General features: G+C 41.1%; 1 protein-coding gene across 2 annotated transcripts in view; it reads right to left on the bottom strand.

The window, feature by feature from the left end:
* The window catches only part of kif5ab (kinesin family member 5A, b), a 66,785-nt gene that overhangs the window by 19,248 nt on the left and 22,039 nt on the right, over positions 1 to 25,498 (bottom strand). The window contains exons 1-17 of one of the 2 annotated variants that reach the window (XM_061687093.1): positions 24,029 to 24,103; positions 22,240 to 22,313; positions 21,899 to 22,003; positions 21,591 to 21,639; positions 20,176 to 20,231; positions 18,660 to 18,747; positions 18,440 to 18,564; positions 16,872 to 16,976; positions 15,674 to 15,822; positions 13,942 to 14,090; positions 10,757 to 10,929; positions 9,277 to 9,345; positions 6,672 to 6,878; positions 5,389 to 5,535; positions 4,009 to 4,197; positions 2,310 to 2,427; positions 188 to 249 (exon numbers count right to left, since the gene is read on the bottom strand). In XM_061687093.1, the coding sequence (XP_061543077.1) occupies positions 188 to 249; positions 2,310 to 2,427; positions 4,009 to 4,197; positions 5,389 to 5,535; positions 6,672 to 6,878; positions 9,277 to 9,345; positions 10,757 to 10,929; positions 13,942 to 14,090; positions 15,674 to 15,822; positions 16,872 to 16,976; positions 18,440 to 18,564; positions 18,660 to 18,747; positions 20,176 to 20,231; positions 21,591 to 21,639; positions 21,899 to 22,003; positions 22,240 to 22,313; positions 24,029 to 24,080 (1,917 nt within the window). In that variant the 5' untranslated portion in view covers positions 24,081 to 24,103. Of the gene's footprint in view, positions 1 to 187; positions 250 to 2,309; positions 2,428 to 4,008; positions 4,198 to 5,388; positions 5,536 to 6,671; positions 6,879 to 9,276; positions 9,346 to 10,756; positions 10,930 to 13,941; positions 14,091 to 15,673; positions 15,823 to 16,871; positions 16,977 to 18,439; positions 18,565 to 18,659; positions 18,748 to 20,175; positions 20,232 to 21,590; positions 21,640 to 21,898; positions 22,004 to 22,239; positions 22,314 to 24,028; positions 24,104 to 25,498 lie in introns of those variants that run through there. The other variant, XM_061687092.1, reaches the window with a different exon arrangement.

Below are 25,498 nucleotides of genomic sequence, written 5' to 3'. Positions count from 1 at the left end.
ATGTTGAACAAACAGAGAATCAGTTGAAACCAGCGAATCTGACACGTGGAATACAAGCAAAGCCGATGCAGTTGTAGTAAAGCAAAGCGCACACACATTTATACACTGGCAGTCTGCAGTTAGCTGATAGCGATGTGAAAAATGGCCGCCGCATGAGGTTACTTTCTCTTGTTGTTGTCATGGTTACCTGGATGTCACAGCATCCCTGGACAGAGTCATTCTCCCCGCTGGCTAACTGTGACACGGTCTCTGTAAGACACACACACACACACACACACATACGGGCACACAAACATACACATCGACACACACACACACACACACACACACACACACACACACACATACAATAACATGATTGGATTTTCTGGTTGTTGACATGGCTCCCGGCTTTAGGTATGTATCCCCTCCCCTTCCCGGCGTGCAGCGTTATCTTCACGTTTCTCGGAGAAATTCCAGAATTATTTTTTTTCGCGTATGTGGCAATACCACAGGAACACACGCATGCACACACACGCTCACTAACGCAACACAAAGCTGACTATTGCTAGAGGAGGTTGAATCAAGCTGACTGACAACCGTTCACACTCACAATCACAACTACTCGTCCATGTATGCATTTATCTAACGTGCAGTTCAAGAAAAAGTAGGTGAACCCTTTGGAATGACCTTAATTTCTGAATAAATTGATCATAAAGTGTGGTCTGACTGTCTCAAATCAGTTGGGATGGGCTCCAGCTCACCCGTGACCCTAATGAAGTTAAGCGCTATAGAAAATGGAAGAATGTTGTTGCGTCGACATTCGTATGAAGCACTTGTCGATGCATTGACTCCAGTTAGTAGTGGAGTAGCCACGTACCATATTGATTTAGCTGCTCCGCATTGACTAATCCACCAGTTGAGGTTCTGTGAACGAGGCCCTCATGAAGCAGACTCGCATTGCCTCAACCTGTTCAGCTTTTCTTTTCTTTTTCTTTCTTTCCTGTCACTATTCTCTTCATTTTCTTGACTTTTGTTGCCTTCTATATTTTATTTTGTCTGCTTGACAACAGCATGTATCTAATTGACTAGGAAGGATGTCGCACGTTGTACTATTCTCTGCTAGAAACCTGGCTGGATTAGATTTGCTCTCAGCGCTGGTTTAACAAACCTTAAATCTGCTCTTCTACTTGACAGAGATATCGATGAGACCCTCGTCCTCTATGGAGTGTAAATTCGTGTTTGATTGCTGCTCTGTCGTTTCTTATCCGTCAAGCTGAGATGCGTAAGCACAGTTATGGGAAATGTAAACGTTGATACACCCTCGGGTTTAATTGCATTTGCTTTTCAGGGACTAATGAGTCGCTGTGTTGTGCTTTAAAAGTCACTTTTTATACTCACTGGCATTCTGTACGAGGTGCTCCATCTATTGAGCGCCAATGAAAAACATCTGGCTTTTAGTATACAATAATAAGCCCCAGTTTAGCTTTCGTTGGTTCAACATTATTTTTATTATTGTGATTGTGTTTTTTGCAGTGGTGGAGAATTGAGTGAACCTTACTGAGATCGGTTTCTGATATTTTTGACACGTATATTCCTTATATAGGCAGTGCGGTTGTTGTTAGGTTCATTGAAGACTAAATTGTCCATAGGTGTGAATGTGCGTGTGAATGCTTGTTTGTCAGTATTTCCCCTGCGATTGACTGGCAAATAATCTGTAGTGGACCCAACTTCTCTCTCCAAAGTTTAGCTGGGATAGACTTCATCTCACCTGCAACCTTAATGAGGACAAGTGCTTTAGAAAAATAGATGGATGGATATGTATTTTACCGCTAAATAGCCAATGAGGAAATTACTCAATAAAAACTGAGCTCTATTATCTTTATAAAGGGAATTTTTGAGAAACATGTACTGTATTGGGTTTTACTACATGTCCAGAAGTGGTACAATTTGGAGTGAAACCAACATTTTCTCCATGAAAAATATACTTCAAAAGTTAAACAAAACTTGGGAGTTCAACCACAATCATCATCATGATCATCAGAGATCCAAAAACATTTACAAGATTAACTCTCCACAAAGCAGAAAATGGAAATTACCGCGACATGATGGATCTGGCTGCTCAGTATAAATATGAGCGGCGCAATTAACAAAATACCACAAGGGGTCATTCATTCCAGCAGTAGCTATAAATGCCACTAGTCGACAGGATCACGTCGCCCCACCATTTTGTGGATGTCGGGCGTCTTCAAAAGCTGAGACGTTCTATTCGATGACATCGCAGGACCAACATTCGTCTTCGTTAAGCGTAATACGACAATTTGCTGTACCTCGAGCTTGGACCTGGGCCAGCTCCTCCGCCAGGGAGTCGTAGCTTTCCTCCAGCTGCCTCCTCTTGCGCTCCACATCCTGAGCGTACTCGGTCAGCGAGCGGATCTTGGCCTCGTGCTGCGAAGTAACGGAAACGAGCGCTTTGAGACGCCAACCCCCCCGGACAACAGGGGAACCCTCGCGTGCTTGACAGCCATGTTGTAGCAACTGCTAATATTTACGGCGGCGAGGAGGGGAAAGGATTTAGGTAAGATTTAGATTCAACTAACCACTCATTTAAAGAGATAAATGAATAAAACAAAAATAATACAAATAAATAAATACATTTCCACTCACCAATTTTGGGGAATAAATTGGCTACATTATTGCAAGATTAAGGACAGACAGATTAAAGAACAGACGTTTCCCTCCCCTGCACTATACAGCGCTCAGTGCTTTAATGTGCACTATTTTCCATTTTGAACAGGAACGAGGTGTAAATGTGTCCAATAAATTCTGATTCTGATTTACTCAACCGCAGAGAGTACGAAACATCTGTTTGTAGTAAGAATGCATCTGGGGTGAAGTGTCCAAATAATTAAGGGGATATTGTACCTGGCAATGAGTGGAAACCTTTAGAGTGGAGGCCGCTATGAGTGTAGATTGCAACTTGCCAATGGACTCCTATTTCTGACCGTGACTATCTGGATTAACACAAACCTTTTCCACTGATGAAGACACTTGTTCCTGTCACAACGCAAAGAGTGTGTTACGCCTCCGCTGTCAATCATCGCCGGAGAACGTTTCCCATGTATTAGCCACTTTGCAGAATTATTTTGGCTCGGCGTCAGGCGGACGCCGCTTGCTTACACTCAGCCCGACGGAGCGACGATTTATGCTCGACACATGCTTGTGATGTAAAATGGTGATGTTCGGCCATTCTCCTGAGAGGCGCACTGACCAATTCATATGGAAACTGATAGCCGCGCATGTTTGCTAACTTTCCTGGCCGTGGCATCGATTGCTGATGCCCAGGGCGGGCCAAACATTTGCGTGCCCCCCCACCCCATCACCCCTCACCTCTAACCATAACCCAGCAGTTGTATGTTAAACTATAATAAAAGGCTTATTGCACAAAATCGAAATGAACAGAATTGGTCATTAGAAAAATCATTTAAAAAAAAACATTATGTAGTGGCTACTCCATCAGTATGTAGAAGCTCTTTAACCCAAAAGACACTTTTAATGCTAAATTATAATTGTTATGTAAAATGGCTAATAGGAAAGTCGCAATTGGTATTTTTACAGGTTGGGAAGCAATGACATATACGATAGCGTCCCACATATTTGCTGTTAGGCATTTCCGCATTCACATATTCACATTTTTTATTTATTTATGCTTTTTAATTCCTCTGAAAATGTTCACCATTTTCACCATTTTTGTGTTGGCAAAGCGATAAAATGATTACTTCTGGTGGAATCTTGGTGTTGTTTGCCCATTTGTGACGTCACGCCAGTTTGTGCTAGCGTGTCAATTAGGCTAATATGCGAGCTAATACTTGTTTGTGTTGAATAATTTAACTACTGAATACAGTTGTTTATGTAACATGGGTTCATAATTATGTACATGCTAGAAGCCTGATGTCGTAATGCAATTGCAAGTAGACAAATGAAGTTTTGCGGTACGCTGCTTTGCGGCGACATTTACTCGCAGCCCACCTGTGCGACGAGGAGGTGGCAGGAGGACAGCTGCTTGCCCGTCTCCTCCATCTTACGCTGGCACTCGGCCTGAAGGCTGCCCAAGTGGCGGCAACGCTTCGCCATGGACTTCACCTCCGACTTGATCTTGCTGATGTAGAGGCGGGCGAGCGTGAACTCCTCCTCGATGACGTCCGTGATCTCCGTGGACTGCGCACACAAGCAAAGGCGACTGAGTGAGTGAGAGCAAAGTCGGGATTTTTCACGGGCAGTCTGAAATACACCGCAGAGGAAGAACAAAAAGAAATTTACACACGACAGCAAAGAAATTACGGAAAAATGATAGCCTGCGCTCAGCTTTTATATTGAGTTTAATCATTGTAGCCTGAAAACAAAGACAAGCACCTTGGCTTCAGTTCAAACTCAAATTATTTTTAAATACTATGGGACAAAAGTTGGCGGGGGATTGACGTTGGCATGTGTGACATTTCCAATTATATGAGTCAAAGTTCTACGATTATTGTTCCCTATCTAAGCTAAAGCCACGCTGATCTTAATTTAGCCATTAGGCCAGTGATTCTCAAATTGTGGTACTAGCACCACTAGTGCTACACAAAATGAAGCACTACCTCAGTACAGTTCAATTGTATTTCACTTTTTAGTAGAATAAATTTGCATCATTTTTTTTTCTTAAACTGTGTGTTTGTCTTTAACTTTTATGTGCAGTAAATTTTAATTGAATCATTATTTGAGTACAGTTTCCCCCCCCCCCCCCCCCCCCCCCCTTCTATATTTAAAGCAGTTCTTAATGTTCAAAGTGTGCATAATGTGCATATGCATGCGCATAATTTTTATAGCTAGGACCTTTTACAGAATTGAAGTCACTAAAGTGTTTCACTGTTAACACACGCAAACACACACATACACACTCACACAAATATGCTGCAGTGTAAAAACATATCATAGAATGTTAGCCTATTTCCGTATTTTTTTGTCTGTATTTTTGTCCTGCCTATTATTTTTGTGTGTTTTAAGCACGACAATAAAATATCCTGTCAATATTATAAATCCAATATAAAGACATTTTAGTGCAGACAAAATGACATTCATTTTGTCATTCAAATAATATTGAACTTATTTTCCTAATTTCCATTGCTACAATTATGAGTTCCATCTGTGCACATACTGTATTGTGAGAGTATGTTGCAATGTTGTTCACATGCTGGGAAAAGGAAGTACAGTATGGTAAATAATTAAACGTGTGCATCTTTGATACAACTGCTTGACGTGCATGAGGCTGATGAATATTTGAAAATATGAAATATTTTTGAGAATTTTAAATGCGTGTGTGTGTGTGTGTTTGCCTTTCATCCTTCCATGCACGTGCACGTCCAGTCTCACCAGTTTGACGTCCCGGTTGCCCACGATGGCGCCGAACTCGCTCAGGTCCCTCATCAGCCCGTTGAGGACCTCGGCGATGCGCTTCCTCTGGTGGCGGCTCGCCTCCTGGATGTGGGAAAGCTCCGCCTCCAACGCCACCAGGCGAGTCTGCGGGGGACAAAGTACAGTGGGGTGAGAAGTATCAACAAGACTCAAGACAAATATAGATATACATTTTACAATAATAATACGTAGAAAATTCCCTTGGAAATTTGGAATGAGCCTGCCGGACTGTTGTAAATTCAAAAGCTGCATTTGTGAAGGCTTTATGGAGAGTTGGGCATTTAACCTTTGTTCTCAGTGAAAAGTCATTCAATCCATATCTGCCTCACATTTCTGAGGACCGGGGTTCAATCCCCGGCCCCACCTGTGTGGAGTTTGCATATTCTCCCCGTGCCTGGGTGTGGTTTCTCCGGGCACTCGGGTTTCCTCCCACAACTCAAAAACATGCATGCTCGGTTGACTGGAGACTCTAAATTGCCCCGAGGTGTGAATGTGAGTGCGAATGGTTGTTTGATTCTATGTGCCCTGCGATTGGCTGGCAACCGGTTCAGGGTGTACCCCGCCTCCTGCCCAAAGATAGCTGGGATAGGCTCCAGCAGCCCGCGACCCTAGTGAGGATAAAGCGGTAAAGAAAATGGATGGATGGATGGATAACCCAAAATTCCTTGATGGACAAGGTATTTATTCATTCATCTAATACAATTATTTCATTTTTTAATAAAAGCATTCATTAAATTCTTATGTTTATTGTTACAGAATTATTTATTTTTTCATACAAGGGTTCATGACGTTATTATGTTTATATTTACAGAATTATTTCATTTTTCACATGTATTTTTAATATCAAATTTTAATCATCATACTCTTGATACCTCAAGAGGAAATCAGAAATAATAATCATGTAACTATTTTATTTATAATTATTTAATGGGATAACAGAAAACACTCTCTGAATGTTCTGAACTCCTGCTTCTATGCCAGTGTCCTTCTGAGCAGAGTAATGCCCCAGCTGACGTCTTGTCATTTGCGTCTTCAGACAGCAAACTATTAGCATGTGCATCAACAGCGCCTCTGCAGGTCGCAGCCTAGTAGTGCAGTCCCATTTAGCCTCAATCACTTCATTATGATCCAGTAATCAATTGCACACAAGCAATTAATTGATTGTTATGGCCAGACAGTCCTTGAATTGGATCCCACAACTTGTGTAGGTCTTAACTTTTAATAAACGTCCGCCCATTCACCATTTTCTTGGCGAGCTCCTCAGCCAGCAGCTTGTTCTGCACGCTCTTCTCCTCCACCTCCAGGCTCTTCTGGTCGTAGTTGACCGCCAGCTCCTCCAGGGCTTGGAGCACCTCCTTCGCCTCCGCCTTGGAGCACTCGTTTTCCGTCTGCAGCCGGCCCAACTCTGACTGCACCCTCTCGCCGTCGCCCCTGGAGGACGCCAGGAACTGGGTGACACACGCACGCCACAGTAAGACAACCATTTTAAAAAGGACAAAATGCACACAGTTAACAAATATTCGAATGTCCCGGTTCAGTCTCACGGTATCGACAAATTTTAAATTGTGCATATCTAATGTTATATACCTGATTTTTCACTTCAGCGCGGAATTTTGCGGTGATCATTTTTTCCATACGGACTAATGTTACTGTAGCCTCGTGTAGCGATAAACGCGAACCAGAAGGAAATAGTGGGTAAAAAATAGTGAACGGTAGAAATTTGAGATCATTTCACACTTAAAAAAAAAGAAAACAAAGTGCAACGACTGGAAAGCACAACTAGCTTACAAAATGTCTATGGTAAAGTAAACATTGCTAGCTAATTTAAATATACAGTAGCCTACCACAGGTAGTTATAGTAATTGTAATCCCTCCACAGGTGGTCAAGGATAGATACAGCTTGTGATGCATTTAAATTACTTTATTGAACAAACGATTTTTTTTTTTTTAAACTGACGCTAACCAAGTTAGCCACTTAGCAGCTAGTCGGTAACTTGAACCCACTCTTTACTTGCATTCGCCGACTCCAATGACACTCAATCGGCCAGAACTCGCCTTCAAAGTCACACATCAGGGTGGGGAACACAAGCAAGTTGATTTCTTTACATTCTCTTTTATTATGTTTTATTATGTTTTTATTAAAACTGGTACCGGAATAATCCGACGAATCACACTTTTGAATTTTGATTGATGGGGATTAATCACAGGCACCAAGGATACCACACATAGTACCACATTTTGTGTTGAGATGGTATTTTAAATATGTACTTTGATCAAAAGAGAGTGCCGCGCTGCATTACTGTATATGTAAATTACCTTTGGTCTTTTAAAGCAAAATATGTCGCCGCGCACACCAGTCGGAGTCTCCTCACTTTGCACTACCGTAAGCATTGACCTGATCACTGACCCAAGAGCAACTTGCACCGCATTAGATATCCATCCGTGGTTAAGGTAAAGGAGTGTGTGTGGGCAAAATAAATTGTGCGATTAATCTGCGTTAATACATGATTAATGCGACCATTTTTTTGTGTGATTAATCCTGAGTTAATGCTTTAACATTGACAACCCTAGTTTTTATACTTTACAGTGCTATTTTCTTTTCTTTATTAAACATCCTCTTTTGATGGAATTTCAATTTCAACAGGGAAAATGTATTTATATGGAGTTCAGAGCTCAGTGAGCTCGTGATGTTTATCAATCAGTACACAATGAGACAGATTGTCTATAAATGAAGACAGTTCAGCAATGTTGCTGCCCTCCAGTAAAGACGGCTTCAAGAGTCCAGCACAGAAAGCCATATTGAGCGCAATAATGCTACCAGATAGGTCGGGAAAAACATTGTTTTTCACAGGCTTAATTATCATTTGATACAGCGCTTGGATTAGATAGTGCAGACGTTGTTGCTTAAAGACATTTATAGCACGTTGTTAGGCTCTGCTACGTTGAAACTTAAAGCCCTTTGTTCTTCACAAGGCATACTTGCGAACATTAATGATGCTTAATTAGAGGGTTTATCACGTATCTGGCAAACTATGGCGAGACTTATTTGCAAACGCTATTGCACAAAACAGCCATTTAACAGTCCGCAAACAGACATTTAGTGTTGTTCGCTTGCAGCCATGCAGAAAGTCCATTGAATGAATGCATAAGACTACTGTATGTGTTTCTCTTCCCGGGAAGTCATTTACGGCTTGTTTGCACGGCCAAACGGATGTAAATGGAAGTTAATGTGGGCGGTTAGTCAACCTAGGCAGGGAGGAGTTGAGAGCTTGCGATATTGTGTGGCATACTGTTTACGCTGCAGTGCTCATCAAAGCTGCTCAAAGTGAAGCACTGCCATTTTAAAGCCACGAGACGCTCGATGTTCTTTTAATGCAATTGAAAAAGAAAGTGTTGTGCGTCTCCCATTTGAAAGCATAAGTTTGTTGAGGATAATTCGGGTGAAATTTCAAGATGAACCCAAAATACACTATTTACAACCTTTGTAGATGAACTTAATTTGACCTTGTCTAAGCTTGTCTAAGCTTTTGAATGTCAAACTCTTCAGTGTTTCAGGCCTACAACTTGCTGTTCTCTAACAAGAAGCTGAAAGGCAAAAAAAAAAAATATGATTGATCCATGAATTGAGCAATAATGTAGGATGTCCAATTCTATGCCTTTCTGTGACTCCTACCAGTCTCTCAGTATCTCTGCTGATGACACTCTGTGGCATGTTATTAAGACAAAAAATTCAAATTGCTTCAAATTTTGTTGTGGGGGGGGGGAGCAAAATACATCTCCAATAAGCCTTCACGGGAACATTTATTCAAACTTCTGACAGAAGTGAGTGTTTTTTTTTTGTTTTACCTCCTCTTGCTTCAGCATCTCCTCCTTCAGTTTCTCCACCATCTGACTTTGGTAGTCAATCTCAGCATCCTTCAGCGGGAGAATACATACAGTACATATTATTTTACACTGTTATGTATAAGCAATGCACACTGCGCTGCTCTACAGTGGAAAAGAGATATTTGCAACGCAGCTACAGGAACTTTGAAAATAAAAAACGATTGAGAACAACACTCACTGTACAATTAGATGCAACTGCGCGATCTAATAAATTATATAATTACAAGATAATAATGGTGAGCTTTTTATTGACAGACAGATTATTATTAATGTTAGAATAGGTTGATTCATACTGACCGCTACTGTAGGATCGCTGTATGACGCACATGCGCTAATTTTGTTTTTAATCAATGTCAAATCCTGTTTTTCACTTTTACTTTCTTCACTGATGATGTAAATTTTTAGAGAATGTAACATGGCTGTAAAATGATTTCCTGTACATAAAGTAAGAGGGGCAGATATGAGCAATTCCAACTACAATATAATACAATAATACTAAGGGTTAAATATAAAATACTGAAAGGGTTAAATATAAAACACTAAATGAATATTGTGGTTATAATTACATATATTTAAAGGAAAAAAATATATTTTAATAAAATCATAAAATACAAATATTTTCAAATATACTTGTTATAAATAAACATTTATGTAACTAGATTTAATCTCATAATTAATCTAATCTCTTAATCTCATCATCAATTATTAATCAATTATTGGTTATCAAGTAGGATCCCGTTTAAGCCTTTTCACACTGCACTCAGAAACGCACAACGTGGCGTCAACAAACCCATTCATTGTGTATGTGCTGAGTAGGCGGGACCACAGAATACGACGCGATGGGTTTGCCGCTGATGTCAGAAAGAGCATCCGATAGGAGAGGGGCCGGCGGAGTGATTTCTGAGTGCTATTTTGGCAGACTTGTACCGTAAACGGCTTGGGGGAAATGGAGGAAATCATAATAAATGCGGTGTAACACGATCCCAAGCTTTGGGAAAATAGAAAAATGATATACCGAGACGTCTCTGCAGGAGGCTTTCAAACAGCTCCCTTTCTCAGTGTGAAATACACCTCAAAGAGCTTTTTGTGGAAATTTTTTGTGGACCTTTCACACTGCGCAGGTGTGCGGATGTACCTAATGAACTGGCTGGTAAGTGTGTGTCATATTTTTTTAATCCTCTTTTGCATGTTATATAAATATAAAAAATGGGTATTACTACATTATGCATACACATGAATGAATGTAAAAGCTTTACAGGTTCTAAATGTTACGCTTAATACCCACTATATTCCCCTTACTCCTTTCAATTCCTCCGGTACATTAGTCGACATGCGTGTGACGCTGAATTGATTAACATGAATAATACAGATGCACTATTCATATGTGCGTACCATGAGAGTCATTACTGCATAATTGAACTCCCTGCAATGCATTTGTCACCTTGTCATCCAGCTGCTTGTAGAGCTTCCGGATCTCGTCCTCGTACTTGTGACGCTCCTCATTGGAGATGTGCACCACGATGGAGGAGGTCAGGGAGCACGGGCTGCATATGTCCAGCTCCTCGCAGTCGGGCGGCGGGACCATCTTGTCCTCTGACCCTCCTCTAACCTCACCTGTCGGGATAATAGAAGAAGGAAATCTTTTTTAGTCTGTGGGGAAATTCGGGTTTTACTGCAGCAAAGTGGACAGTAGCAGTACACAAGAGTAATCACATTAAATAATCCAAATACATCCCTAAATATCTATGCACATATTTACAACATCAAGGAGTGAGCAGCGGTGTATGTGCCAACTGTACATGAATCAACAATACTAGTGCCCATTAGGGAGAGAGAATGGCAAACTCTGCCAGTGGGTGAAAAGCAGCAAAGTGATGACATCAGAGCAATTGGAATGGATGCAAAGTACGGGGAAGTATGAGCGTCTTCTTCAGTGTCAACTCGGTTTTGAGTTTTAGCAAATTTCCTATGTTATCTCTACGCGTTTGCATGCCTACCGGATGTTAACATTCCTGCTTACACTAAACGCTGCAAGCATAGAGTCCATTGAACAAATGTCAAAATGTTGGTTTTAAATGTTAAAATATTAAAGTAGCAATTAATTACTTATATAAATAATTCAAACATGTATATTTCAAGTGTGTTTACTGTAATTTAATTAATGTATAATTAATAATTAATTACTGTTTTTATTACTCGTATATTTTGTAAAATTAAGAATTTAAATCATACGAATATCATTAACAAATTACATTTTACTTTAGGTTTAAGTTTATTAAAAAATAATATATATATTTTTTTATATTTAGGTTAGAATTAGCTGGTCTAATATTTGTGGAAAATACATATTTTAATGTCAATTTTCTAAGTATTTTTGTGAGAATGATTAATAGTTTGAAGAACATATATTTCAGTTGAAAATAAAACGTGAAATCAGTTATATAATATTGCTATGAAAAATATTTCCGTTTACATATTGTATTTAATATTACAATTAGTTACATAAATACTATCTGGAAAATGTTAGAATGCAGTTTTGTTTTTGTATTAGTTTTTCAGGTTTCTGAGGGAAAATATTGAAATTAACATTTTTGGAATTTTAGTCATACTTTCTTATGTATTTGTTATATAATTATTTTGGGGGGAATCCCTTTAAATGTAAAATATTTTTGTTGGAAGTAGAGATATTGAATATTCAGGAAAAAATAAAATGTCCTTTTTAAAATGTAAAACAAATATTTTAGTGAGAATTAGTTGTATAAATATTTTGAAACAGACATGTATTTGGACTGGGGGCGGGGGGGGGGGGGGTACAGCCCACTTTGTTCTCTGACTTTGCATTCAGTCAACAATCAACTGTTCAGCAATCACACAATTAGCCCTAGTGTCACCTTTGTGTTGTCTTCTTGGGAAACGACTATCACAGAGCGTATTGCCACTAAGAGTCTCTAATGGGTTCCTTTTGTACACTTCACAATTGTATATCCTTGCCTTTTCTCTTTCATTGTTGCTATTGTATATCCTTGCCTCCTTTTAGGCGGTGCGTTGCTGTGGCCTCCTTCTTTCGAGGCACACGAGTTGACTGATGTCCGTTTGGACGATCGATGCGGGCGTCGCCGCGTGAGAAGTGTTCAAAGAATCAATAGGGATGACAATACACCTCAGCTGACACCCGTCGCCGACCGGCTCCTTCGGCCCGCCAGAAGGTGTGATCATCAATAAAGAGGCGACACGTCGACAGCTGACTGTTTTGGAGCAACGCGCTCGAGGATGGAGGTCAAAAGCAGACATGGATGACGTTTATGTGGGGAGGAGCCAAACACGGTGTCAAAATGATCCATTACAGAAATGAAAAGTCTTCTTATTCTGGAAGGAAACGTGGTGTTCTGTAACATTATTCTAAAGTAACAGTACTCTTACTTAAGTAGAATTTTTGGCTACTCTACCCATATTTGACAAACATTATAGAAAATTGAAGGGTGGATGTTTTCTGGAGAGCACAGGTTTAAAGTTTGAATCTCGGCTCCTCGTGACCACATACCAGTGACAACGGTAACATGCATGAATAATGCAAAAATACTCATGACAATACTGACGCACACGCCAGTGTGGAGTGTCGATGAGGGTGTGCAATTAATTTGGTGTTGATTATTTTTCATTGCCGCTGATGAAGAGACTCCAATGATGCGATGTGTGCAGCAGCTCAAGTCGAGAAAGAAGGCACGGGGTCGATTGAACAACCTGGATGTCGAGCCGACGTAGCGACCACTAAAGGCTTCCACACTGCCATTGATTTTAAGTCAAAGGTGTGTGCGCCAGGGTGTAAATAAAAAACAAAATGCGTGCGTGGGCGCGCGTGTGTTGATAGGCCGTGGGGGCAATGTAACGTATGGCTTTTCTGTCGCGGCCGTGAAGCTTTACAGCTCTGTGAAGTACAAACACATATCATTAAGTAGCCGTAATAATGCAGCTTTGCAAGCCAGGAAAGGGCTCACTCCTGCTCGAGATGGTAAAACATCACAAGCACGCTATAATTAAAAGAGTCCGCAGTACAGCACTTGATGATGCTGGATAGATAGTTGTTTTCTTGTTGTTTTTTTTTTATGACAGTCTTTATATGCAGTGCTGAACAAATTTACCAGACCACCTGTCGTAAAAGAAAACATCGAGAAGCATAAAAGCGCTTCAATGTGTCCTCTTCAATTTCACGAATTAAAGTGATGCCTTGAGATTTGAGTTTACAGAAATGAATGGAAACGCCGTTAATCCGTTCCAGCCTCCCCCTCAAAACGAAATTGTAATTTATGTTCATTTTTAATTACAAAAATAAATGTACATACTGGGATTTAATTGTGATGTAATGGAGTTGAATAATATTCTTTCTTTCTTGAGTTTTTTTTTTTTTTCATTGAGTACTTATTTACTCTTAAGTAATTATTTGGAGGGCTACTTTTGTTTTTTTTTTTTACTTTTACTTGTGTCATATTTTCCAAAGTAACAGTACTCCCACTTGAGTACAATTTTTGGCTAACCGACCCACCTCGGGATATCAGGGACACGAGATTTCAAACGTTTGCCTTGCAGGAGAAATATGGTGCTTTTTGTGTGATGTGAGTGCAGTATTACCATTTCTCCAGCAGCTCAGCTCAGCCTCGAGTCTGCGCATGGTCTCCTTTAGCGACCTGTTCTTCTGCTTCTCCTTCTCGTACTTCCTCTTCCACTGCTCGGCGGTGAGCTCAAGGTTCACTGTCACCGTGTTTCGGATGGTCTTTGCCCTAATTGGATAGATGGATAGTGTGGGGGGGGGGAGAAAGAAAAAAAGAAGAAATCAGGGAGAAAAAGGAGAAACGGGATGGCGAAAGTGGAAGATCAGATGAGAACAGACGAGCGAGGATATTCCAGCTTGAGCCGTTCAATTAAAATGAGCTTGCATGGCATTAATTAGCATGCAAATTGGCTTTCTGCCCAACACCGTGTTTGACGGTGCATGTCGGGAAGAGGGAGTGCAGACGGAGAGAGAACCCAAAAAAAAAAAAAAAAAAAAAAGAAGTTGGCTGTTAGAATGTTTAACAGACCAAGCTCAACATTCTCTCATTAATAGACAACTAGTTTATAATGGGGAAAGTAGGAGACACTTGCAGTGGATTCACTAAAGGGAAATAATTATGGAATACATACTGTATTGACTTTTTAGCAATAGTATACAAATAGTGTGAAATTAAACAACCAATTTTTTTTTAAATGTGTCTGCAAACTAGCTGTTTTTAATTTTGACAGATTGTGATGTAATAGTGGGGCTAATTCAGATTGAACTGCCCATGACTTGACAACTGGACTGGGTGAATATTCGGCATTTTCAAGCCATGGGGCGGAATCGGTTGCCAAACTCGAACGTTTGGCAAAGTCGTTGACGTGGTTATTTGTGTTCGCCACGCACGGATCGGCAAACAATTGACAAGTGAAATTCGGCATCTTGGTGATGAAGTGCTGCAACCATAAGTGAAAATAGAAATTATGCTTTTACTTTGTCTTCATGGGGGCTCGCTTGGACCCTCAGACTCTGGGTTGATAGAGAAGAAGTCACTCACCTAGTTGAAAACTTTCACCCCACCCCCAGTCGTCATGGTAACAAAAACCCTACTCTGGATTGGCTTGATTTCAACCAGAGTGTTTCTAGTGGAATTCTTTATCTTTGTTCATTTTGACCAAAAAAGGTCACAGAGCATTTATTAAGACAGCTGGGGGAGAAAAATGTCTCCTTTTAGGAAGTCGAAGAGGGGAGGATTCACGTTTTTAAACATTCCGCCCCAAGTAATTAACTGAGCGCCGACCCTTTAAATTAATTATGGAGGTGCAAATGGAGATGACTTGGGATATTGCATGGGTATAATATATAAAAGACTCAACTTGACTTTGACTTGACATTGACAAGTCCCACCTGTTATCGCTGATTAACATTAGAGGCACAAGCTGGGGCCAGAGAGGCCTGACCTTTTAAAAAATGTTTGACAGAACATTTTCCATGTACAGTCGTGCCTTGAGAGACAAGTAGCGGCGGCTATTTCGTTGTTTTAATTTAATACATATAAGTCTCTTTGTTTTATGTTTAGTTTAAGTGTAACCTTCAAAATTACAAAAACCTCTTTAAGATTTGAGACGTAATTATGACTTGCACATATGTGACTTAGTCTGGTTTCTGACCATGGTGAAGGTGAAGACCGGGACCCTTTTTTAACAACCTGGGCCAGGTTTCGATGATCATGAATTCCCCAAAACTTTGGAGGTAATCTCACACGTGCCGCATGTCAAATGGGCGACCGAGCGAGAAGCGGCCGGGCCGTTGCTTGTTGTTTGTTACCTTTGGCCGAACATGAGCGTGGACCTGGTCTCGACGTCGTTGTAGCTGGAGGGGGAGCAGCAGATGAACATGGTGGTGCGACAGTTGCCCCCCAACGAGCCCTGCAAGATGCGCGTCATTTTGCTGTCACGGTACGGCACGTGGGACTTCTGCACAGATGGTAGGGAATGAACGGAGAAGATTCAATGCGGTTTAACAGTAATCTCAGTTACTTACATTTGTCAAAATGACACAATTTTACGATATGTTTCCCACTGAAAAACAAATGAAAATGACATTTTGTCTCAATCTACACGAATGCAATTCTTTGTCAGTGATTCTCAACCGCTGTGCCGTGAGAGCTCATTAGTTGTGCAGTGGGAAATGATCAAATGTCCCTCAGTTGGTGCAAAAATGATCATTTACAGTATTTATGACAAATATTGTGTCTTTGCTTATCTAGCTATACCTGTGATGTATAGTGACAGGCAAAACAAGTAAATGCTCTTCCACTGACAGAATAAGGCACATATTTAACCAGTTTCCATTCATACAACAGGATAATTCATGGCATGCACACATCGAGTAAGCTAATTTGTGAGTAAATTGAGATGAGATCATCATTATTTCCTGATGTGCAGTGAGATTTCTGTGACGTAAAATACGTGCTTCAGCTCACAGGATGTCGAAAAACACAAGTAGTCCAACTACTAGTGGCTTCCAATCGTTTATTTTAGATAAAGTATTTTGCCCACTCGTTGAGGTTACTTTTCCCCATTCGAAGCATGGAGCAACGTTTCATCTTTTATTATTGTATGAAAGGGTTCCTTGCTAGTGAAATGACAACTGTGTGCACGCGTGTGTGTGTGTTTCTTCAATGTCGAACCTCTCCTTTGGAAGAAGTCACAAACATTTAGAAAGCACTGTCTTTTATTAATACTGTATATATTATGTACTGCATATTTAGCCTGAAGTAGTTTTCAAAGATTGACTCATTTCCAAGTGGAAAAAAATATTAACCCGACCGTTATATTGCCTGTCAAACTTGCCGTTTTAAAGTTTCAAAATCAAATAAAACCTTTTTTCAAGTATTCATTAATCACTTTTGTTTCCGCTGCGTACTGCTTTGATTGTGAGTGTGATAAATTCCCAATTTTAACTCGAGCAAAAGTAGCTCAGTTTTCCTTTATTGTGAAAGAATTCTGTTCTCCGGCCGTACCGTTGCTTCGGCCAAAGCCGAGATGACGTTTCCGAGGGCCGACAAAGACTTGTTGATGTTCTTGGCCTCGTCCAGCACGGCTCCCTCGGCGCCCGTCTTACTGACCTGACACAAATACACATATTTGAACGTTAAAGACACACATAAAAGCTGCATTTCAACATATAAGTAGGGAGGCCCTTTTGTTCGTCTTGCTATATTGTTTCATTTGATGGCTTGCGTAGTTTCATATGTATTGCAGACAAAAAGTAATTGTAATCACTAATGAATTAGCGGCACGGTAGACGACTGGTTAGCACATCTGCCTCACACTTCTGAGGACCGGGGTTCAAATCCCGGCCTCGCCTGTGTGGAGTTTGCATGTTCTCACCGTGCCTGCGTGGGTTGTCTCCGGGCACTCCGGTTTCCTCCCACATCTCAAAAACATGCATGGTAGGTTGATTGGAAACTCTAAATTGCCCTTAGGTTGTTTGTTTGTATGTAACCTGCGATTGGCTGGCGACCAGTTCAGGGTGTACCCCGCCTCTCGCCCAAAGATAGCTGGGATAGGCTCCAGCTCGCCCGCGACCCTTGTGAGGATAGAGCGGTACAGAACATGGATGGATGGACTAATGAATTTGGTGCCACAACGACAGTTAATTTTCCAGGAAACCTTTTAATTACAAAGCGTCAAGCAGCTTTTCAGCGTTTCTGCAGGCGATTTTCTTTTTATTTATCTTTAATTGGGAATGAAAAATCTCATTATGCCACACTGGAAACACTTGATGAGAGGCTTCTTATTTTTGTCGGATAACGAGGCAGACCGGCAGCTTCTTGTACGCGCAAGTCCAATTAATGAATATTTACATCTGATGAAAAGAGCCACTTGCTCATTCGAAGGTGCAGCGTCAGTAATTATTTCCTACATAGTGGCTTATTTAGGATTCCTTCACATCTGAATACTTTCTGAGCAGAAAGGAGAATATGTTTTGGGGGGGGGGTCAAAAATCCTATTTCCCCTTGAAAGGAGTAATTTTGCCTCCAACAGAGAAACCGATTGCATTGCTAAAAGACTGAAAATGATATTGCATTACGGGGAGACATCAGCAATCCCCCGCTAAAAATAAGAGCCAGTCAGACCTTGGCGTACGTGTGTGAGCAAAGAGGAAATGTTGTCATTCGTAATCCTTTTGACAGCGCTGCCGCGAAGTGTCGGCTTTTTTCAAGTTGAAGATCAGAAATGTTGTTTATCTGTGTGTTGATGCCAGAACATGCGAAATGAACTCTGGGGCCACAGAGGCAACATCTTGCAAACGATTTGCACTGTGAAAACATGCTTTATTATTTGCACTTATATAGAAAATACAGTAAATAGTAAGCCAGGGGAGCTTTTTTTACTCAACTGCAATGTCTTTTTTGTTCTTTAATAATATTGAGCAATTTACAGTGGGGAAATTATACATTGATTCCCTGCTGAATTTGTCTCACTTTTTTCTCACTTACACATTTTGAGTAGTCATACAGTATGAATGTTAGAAGTCTGGCTTCCACAGATTTATGGATGGTTAAGAGATGTCCACACGTCGTACCTTCTCACTCCCGGCCAGGTCCACCAGGTAGAGTTTTCCGGTGAGCTTCTGCTCCGTCTCCACATTCTCCTGCTTGATGCTGATCAGGAAGATGCTGTGACTGCGCGAACTGTGCTCGTTCATGTCTGAGGAACGACACGAGTCCTCCGTCACGTCATTTCATGGCTTTATTTCAACATTCGGGGGTTCTACTGTATGAAACGGGACAAGTACAACTCACTGGTGACGGCGACGTGGCGGTTGACCTTGCCCTCGTCTATCACGTCCATCACCTCTTCTGGACTGGTGACAAAGCGTTCAGTGCAACCCTTGGGGGAAGATGGACACGCGCAAGTCTGGGTTAATAAGAAAACACACACATGGAAATAGAACATACACGATAAAGAAATTTGAAGAGGGCTTTTTGAAGGCAAATATAGTGGAATATTCTTCAGTATCCAAGCCAGATAGATCTAAACGGAATAGAGTATGCTTACAGTTAATAAACAGGGCGACAATAGTTACAAACTAGCAGCAAGTGAAAACATTTGAAAGCAAACAAGTGTAAATATGGTTAAGTATCAACCTATTAGAGAATATTTTTCACTTACTGAAGACACAAATGAAAGCAGCAAGACCTACAAACAAGCTGCATGTGAAAACCTTTTAAAGGCAAATAAGGATATTCCTCAAAGAGATGGCCGAGTCAGTGGTTTGACCTCATTTTAATGCAGCATACTTTTCACATGAAGTGAAAAGTAAAAGGACTTTTTGAAAGCAAAGAAGTGGAATATTTTTCAATCGCCAAGACAGAGGCCTAATCTTACCCAAATAGAAAATGTTTTACACTCACTAAAGACACAAGCGAAGACAGCAAGCAGCACCAAAAAAGCAGCAAATGATGAATTTTGAAGGCAAATAATTGGACTATTCTTCAATGGCCAAGAAAGTCTGGTCTCAACCTAATAGAGCATTGTTTTCACTCACTTAAGACACAATGGAAGGCAACAATGAAGACTTTTTGAAGGCAAAACAAGGGAACTTTCCTCAATGACCAGGACAGTGGTCTGATCTCAGCCTAATATAGCATGTTTTGCACTCACTGAAGGCACAAGTGAAGGCAATAAGAGGCACAAACAAGCAGCAAAATAAGACTTTTTGAAGGCAAGGATGTGGAATATTCTTTAATGGCAAAATCAGTAGCCCAATTTTAATCAAATAAAGTATGTTTTCATTTATTGAAAACAAAAAAGTGATGGCGGCAAGACCCTCAAAAAAGCAACAACTCAAGACTTTTTGAAGTCAAAGAAGTGGAATATAATCTCAACCTCTTCTCTTCCAAAAGACATGGCAATGTTAGCAACAAACAAGCAATGACTGAAGATGGTTTGAAGGCAAATAAATTAAATATTCTGAAACGGTCAAGTCATTAGCCTAATCTCAACCTCATAGAATATGTTTTTCACTTAAGACACAACTGAAGGAAACAATTGAAGACCTTCTAAAAGGCAAGACAATGGAATATTCTTCAATGGCCAAGTCGGTGACCTGATCCCAACTCAATAGAGTGTGTTTTTCACTCAATCAAGACACACATGAAGGCAGTAAGAGGCAAAAAACTTTTGAATGAAGACTTTTTTAAAGTAAATAAATTTATAAGTCATATGAATATGACTTGCACACTAAAAGTATTGTACACCTGCATTATAAAGAGGGATAAATCAAACCCACATTTGAGCGCGTGGAGGATAACTCACCTTCACATGAGGGACTCTGTATTTGTCTTCGTGCACTGACAGATTGGTTTTGGTCACTGCAGAGAAGTGGGGCGAGAAAGAGCAAGGTCATAGCATTGCGTCGTTCTAGCAGCTCGCTATGCCTTGTGCACAGAGCGGCCAAAATATTAGGTACACCTATACAAGCGCAGTATTAAATGCTTATTGTTTTAACAGAGCAATACGTCTAGTTTTGTGGTTGTAGTTCTCTCTGTGCCGCATCACAGTGAGCCTGAGTCAGAATATGGTCTTGTTAATAAGAGCGTGGCTCTCATTATTAACTTTTCTTTTGTGGGGGTGCAAATCACAAGAGGTTAAGTGGAGTCGCTATGCTCATTTCCACACTTTCCTGGCTCACATTCCTCACTTGTGATTACATTTTCGCAGCACAACGACGCTCGCATCGGCCAGTGTTTGTGTGATGATTGTAAATCCATCATTCTTTTTCTGTGCCTTTTTTAATGTTCCTTATCTGCTCCTCCTCATACAGATTGGGCTTTCTGTCGCTAATCAAAGCCTGTCTGGGCCTGCATCAGACGTAAATAATGTGCAGTGATGGCTTGAATTTTCATCCATCCATCCATTTTTTACAGCGCTTGTCCCGATTAAGATTGTGGGCGAGCTGGAGCCGTTTCCGACCGACTTTTGGCGAGAGAAGTGGGGAACACCCTGGACTAGTTGCCTGTCGATCACCGGGCACATATGGACAAAACAACCTATGCATTCACCATTACAGTCAGTTTAGAATATTCAATGCCAGCGAACCTTTGGCGAGAGAAGCGGGATACACCCTGGCACATTTCAACAACAACAAAAAAACATTCACACTCACATTTGTGTGAATTAGTTTAGAATATTCGATGCCAGCTGACTTTTGGTGAGAGAAACGGGATACAACCTGGCACATTTCAACAAACAAAACAATCACACTCACATTTGTGCGTTCTCCCCATGCTAACATGGGGTTTCTTTGGGTATTCTCACCAAAAACATGCATGGTCAATTCATTGAACACTTTGAGTTGTCCATAAGTGTACATGTAAGTACCCTGCAATTGGTGTCTATGGTGAACCCCGCTTCTCTCGCCAAATAGCAGCTGGAATTGAAGACTATATTGTCGTAATGTCATAATGGTCGTTTTACAAAGATGTGCCCTGTGATGTAGCCCTGCGATTCATTTCGCTTTTCTCACCAAAAGACAACCAGGATAGACTCCAGCTCACCTAAAAACCTCATGAGGATGAGTGGTATAGAAAATGGATGGATGGATGAACCATTATTTGTATCCCGCCTGTACAGTTGATAAAGGGTTTATAATGGAAATGGTTAGGACTTTTAAACAATGATGACAAATGTAATTCCTCTCAATGGTCAAATTTTTAAAAATCAACACACACCATCGAGCAGGTCCCGAATCTTATCCATGTAGATCTCAAAGTAGGATACCTGCAAGTATGACATTAAGGGGGAAAAAAACAAACAAAAACAAAAAAACAGTTGTAAGTGATAATAGAACACTGACGCTGGACTCATCTGTTCTGCCACGGCCTTCTCCTCCAGCGTAACACATACTGGGGGATTAAACACGGTGAATTATTGATGCTTGACCGACTACGCTCCAGCCGGATTATTACATCGCAGGTCCGAGCACATAGTGTACTGTTTGTGTGACAAAGCGTGAACAGTCCCTCAAGTCGAAACCGACCTTGATGTGGAATTCCAGGTTCTCGTCCATGGCGAAAATGTGTTCGAAAATGTCTTCTGCGATCCGGGGGATGATGCCCATCCCCTGAGGGTCATGAAGGTTTCCCTATAAGAGATGAGATGTGAGTGAACAGGAGGTGGAAGGGTGTGGGGGAGTCTTTTGAGTTGCTTCCCGTAGGGACTGGTAAAAAGCGCTTCCCCGCAGAGTGCCGGGGAAAGGTGATGTGATTGAAGCGGCTTTACAGTCAGCTTCAGTCATTAAAAAAAAAAAAAAAAAAGTCCGCTTCTATTTGCCGCCACAAGGGATGTAACGTTTGAATTATTGATGAGCTGCCACTGTACCTCCATAGTGTGAGTCTTTCCCGAGGCCGTCTGGCCGTAAGCGAAGATGGTCCCGTTGTATCCGCCCAATACATCTGAGAGGGAGATCAGAGGCGCGTGAAAGTGGGGAAAGCTTACAACTGAACTGAACTGTGGTGGGAAAAAAAGCAGTCGGACAAATTGGAATTAAAAATGAATGAAATTGAGAATACTTAACACCCTTGTAAAGTGAAAATAAATAACAGAAATTTGACGCAGGACAGAAAAGAGTGTTGTTAACAACCCTGCCAAATTTGAATGATTAAAAATAAAATAACTGCCAAGTGTATAAAATCGAGCTGTCATCTCCGCTCTCAAACGTTGACTTTCTTATGCCTTTCTTACACACAACCTTCGACCGTAGGTGCTTCCTTGCAACACTTATTACAAAAGAAGGACAATTGTCATGCTTATTATCATGCCATTAACATCAGCCATCAGATCAGCAAGCATCACAGTGCATTTCACTTTCTTCTTGGAGACACTTTTTCCCAAGGGAATGACTGCCGCCATGGATGATGTTTTTGAAGCATTGAAAGATTCATTCTAAGACCGTGTTTTGCTTTTTCTTTGGCTTTTCGGTGACAAAGAAGGAGCACCGTCATGGATGATGCCATGCGAGGGACCTCTGATAAGCAAAGCATCAAGCGATTAAGTCGGTGTGGGTTTTGTCACTAGAAAGTGGATTAGTCCAAGACACCAAAATGTAATGAAGTCCTATACAAACCCCACACATTAGAACCTATTCTGATGAGATTGGAATACGATAAATGGGATTTTCTTTCTCATATTGATGCTTAAATCTGGATCAAATACGGATTAAGCCTGGTTTGACATGACACTGCATTTGACCTTGCCTGTGCAAGGTGATGAATATCTTTGACAATGCCTCATAAAAACATTGCATGGTATTTAAAAGTGTTTTCAAACAAGGTCACCCTGCATGTGTACAGCCTTGAAAACCACCCACCCGCCTGTCTAAAAGTTATACACTAGAACCATTAGCAACGCAGTGCTGAGTCTCCCACTGCTCATAATAAATCCCAGGGGTAAAGGCCAAACAAGACTCAAAGAAGTAGAAGAAGAAGAAGCTCATCACCTTGAACTGCACAGTGAACCCACCGAAGACCAATCACATCTTTACCTCAGTAGACATTTTTCTCTTTCATCATTGCTTCCCTTTCATCGTGTATTGGGTCAAAATTCAATAGATCTTCTTACCATCTTCCAGCATCATATTTGAAAAGAACGGGAAGAATAAATATTTATCCATCCATCAATTCATCCATCCATTTTCTTTACCGCTTATCCTCACTAGGTTCTCGGGCTGCTGGAGCCTATGCCAGCTATCTTCGGTACATCCTGAACCGGTCGCCAGTCAATCGCAGGGCACATAGAAACAAACAACCATTCGTACTCACATTCACACCTACGGGCAACTTAGAGTCTTCAATCAACCTACCACGCATGTTTTTGGGATGTGGGAGGAAACCGCAGTGCCCGGAGAAAACCCACGCAGGCACGGGGAGAACATGCAAACTCCACACAAAATTGTACCTATAACTTGCTTGATTGCTACTTGGCAGGTGATGAAGCCCTACAGATAATCGAAAACCTAGAGTCGCTGCAATTACAAATTTAAAAGCTCAGACCACTTCAGGAAAATGTCTGTGGAACATCATTAAGTAAAATATGCATTATAATTGAAAGGAAATGGAGGGGGGAAAAAATATAAAATTGAAATTAAAATTGAAATGAGCGTCTGCCTCACAGTTCTGAGGACCGGGGTTCAATCGCCGGCCCCGCCTGTGTGGAGTTTGCATGTTCTCCCCGTGCCTGCGTGGGTTTTCTCCGGGCACTCTATGTGCCCTGCGATTGGCTGGCAACCAGTTCAGGGTGTACCCCGCCTCCTGCCCGATGACAGCTGGGATAGGCTCCAGCACGCCCGCGACCCTAGTGAGGAGAAGCGGCTCAGACAATGGATGGATGGATAGATGATTCATTAAGTAATTGACTGACAGATTGACTGACAAACAGATGTACAGAAGGACTGACAAAGGGAATCACTGGCTGACTAACTAACTGGTTGACTGACTAACAAACAGACCGATGCACTGACTAACTGACTAATTGACTGGCCAAGTATCTGACTAACTGAGCAGCTTACTTGTAAACCTTCTGACTGGTTGGTTAATTACAACAACTAAATAGCAAACCAACAAACCAACCACCTAACTAACTGACTAGCTAACTGACTGACGACTCACTAAAGTGGAAATTCTATAAACATTCTATAAACAACAAGAAAAAAAAAAATAATAATTGCAAAGATCCTGCCACTCCGGTGGTACAGTGCGCTAAATCCTTTAGCTCACGTTTTCCGACTTTTATGCTCTAGTCGTGTTTGACTTTTCATCTTCCCCGAAACGCCGTAGAATGAATGTAACTTGACAAATCAATCCCTTCCGAGCTGCGTCTGGTTAAATGGAGCGTCCCACTTGATGGGAACGCGGTGCAAAAATGTGAGCCTGAAGGTGGGAAATAAAAGAGAGATGCAGGTTGTTGGGGGAAGGTGACAGATGAAAGACTGTCATGGATAATGGCTGACTGTGATCAACACTGTGTGCTTTTTGAAACGCGTGCGTCACTTGAATTGTTTTAATAAGCTGTTAATTCCCGCACCCAGTGAATGAATTCAGGTACTCGGCATAAGAGGAGACATCTGCCTCGTTCGAGCCACCGTAATGATGTCAGTCTCCCTCATTTAATTGAAAAATTACATTAAATTACAATAAAGTACTACAGTGTTTCACTGCAGTCCTGCAGGCAGTCATGTAATTGAGGAAACACGTGTGTTTGCTCTGCCGACGTCGTTCTCCCCCACATAGTCACTGGAGAGAGGAGCTACAATACAAAAAGAGGAGGTAGAAGGTCACACATAAAAATAACTAGCTAACATACTAACTAACTGACCCACTGACCAAAACTGACCAATTGACTGAGAGCCTGATTCATTGATTAACTGACTGACTGACTAACCCACTAACTCGCTAACAAATAAACTGGCTGACTCATTGAATGACAGATGAACTAACTGGCAAAATAACTAAGTGACTAGCAAACAGAGTGACTAACAAACTGACAGAGTGACTGATGAACAAACTGCCTGATGACTGACTGACTGACTAACAAACTCTGACTGCTTGGCTAACTAATATACTTACTGAGCAACTCACAAACT

The sequence above is a fragment of the Phycodurus eques genome, chromosome 10, assembly GCF_024500275.1.
Source record: "Phycodurus eques isolate BA_2022a chromosome 10, UOR_Pequ_1.1, whole genome shotgun sequence".
Classification (NCBI taxonomy): Eukaryota; Metazoa; Chordata; class Actinopteri; order Syngnathiformes; family Syngnathidae; genus Phycodurus; species Phycodurus eques.
The sequence above is the reverse complement of the archived record's forward strand: the minus strand, read 5'-3'. Positions and strand labels throughout refer to the sequence as shown.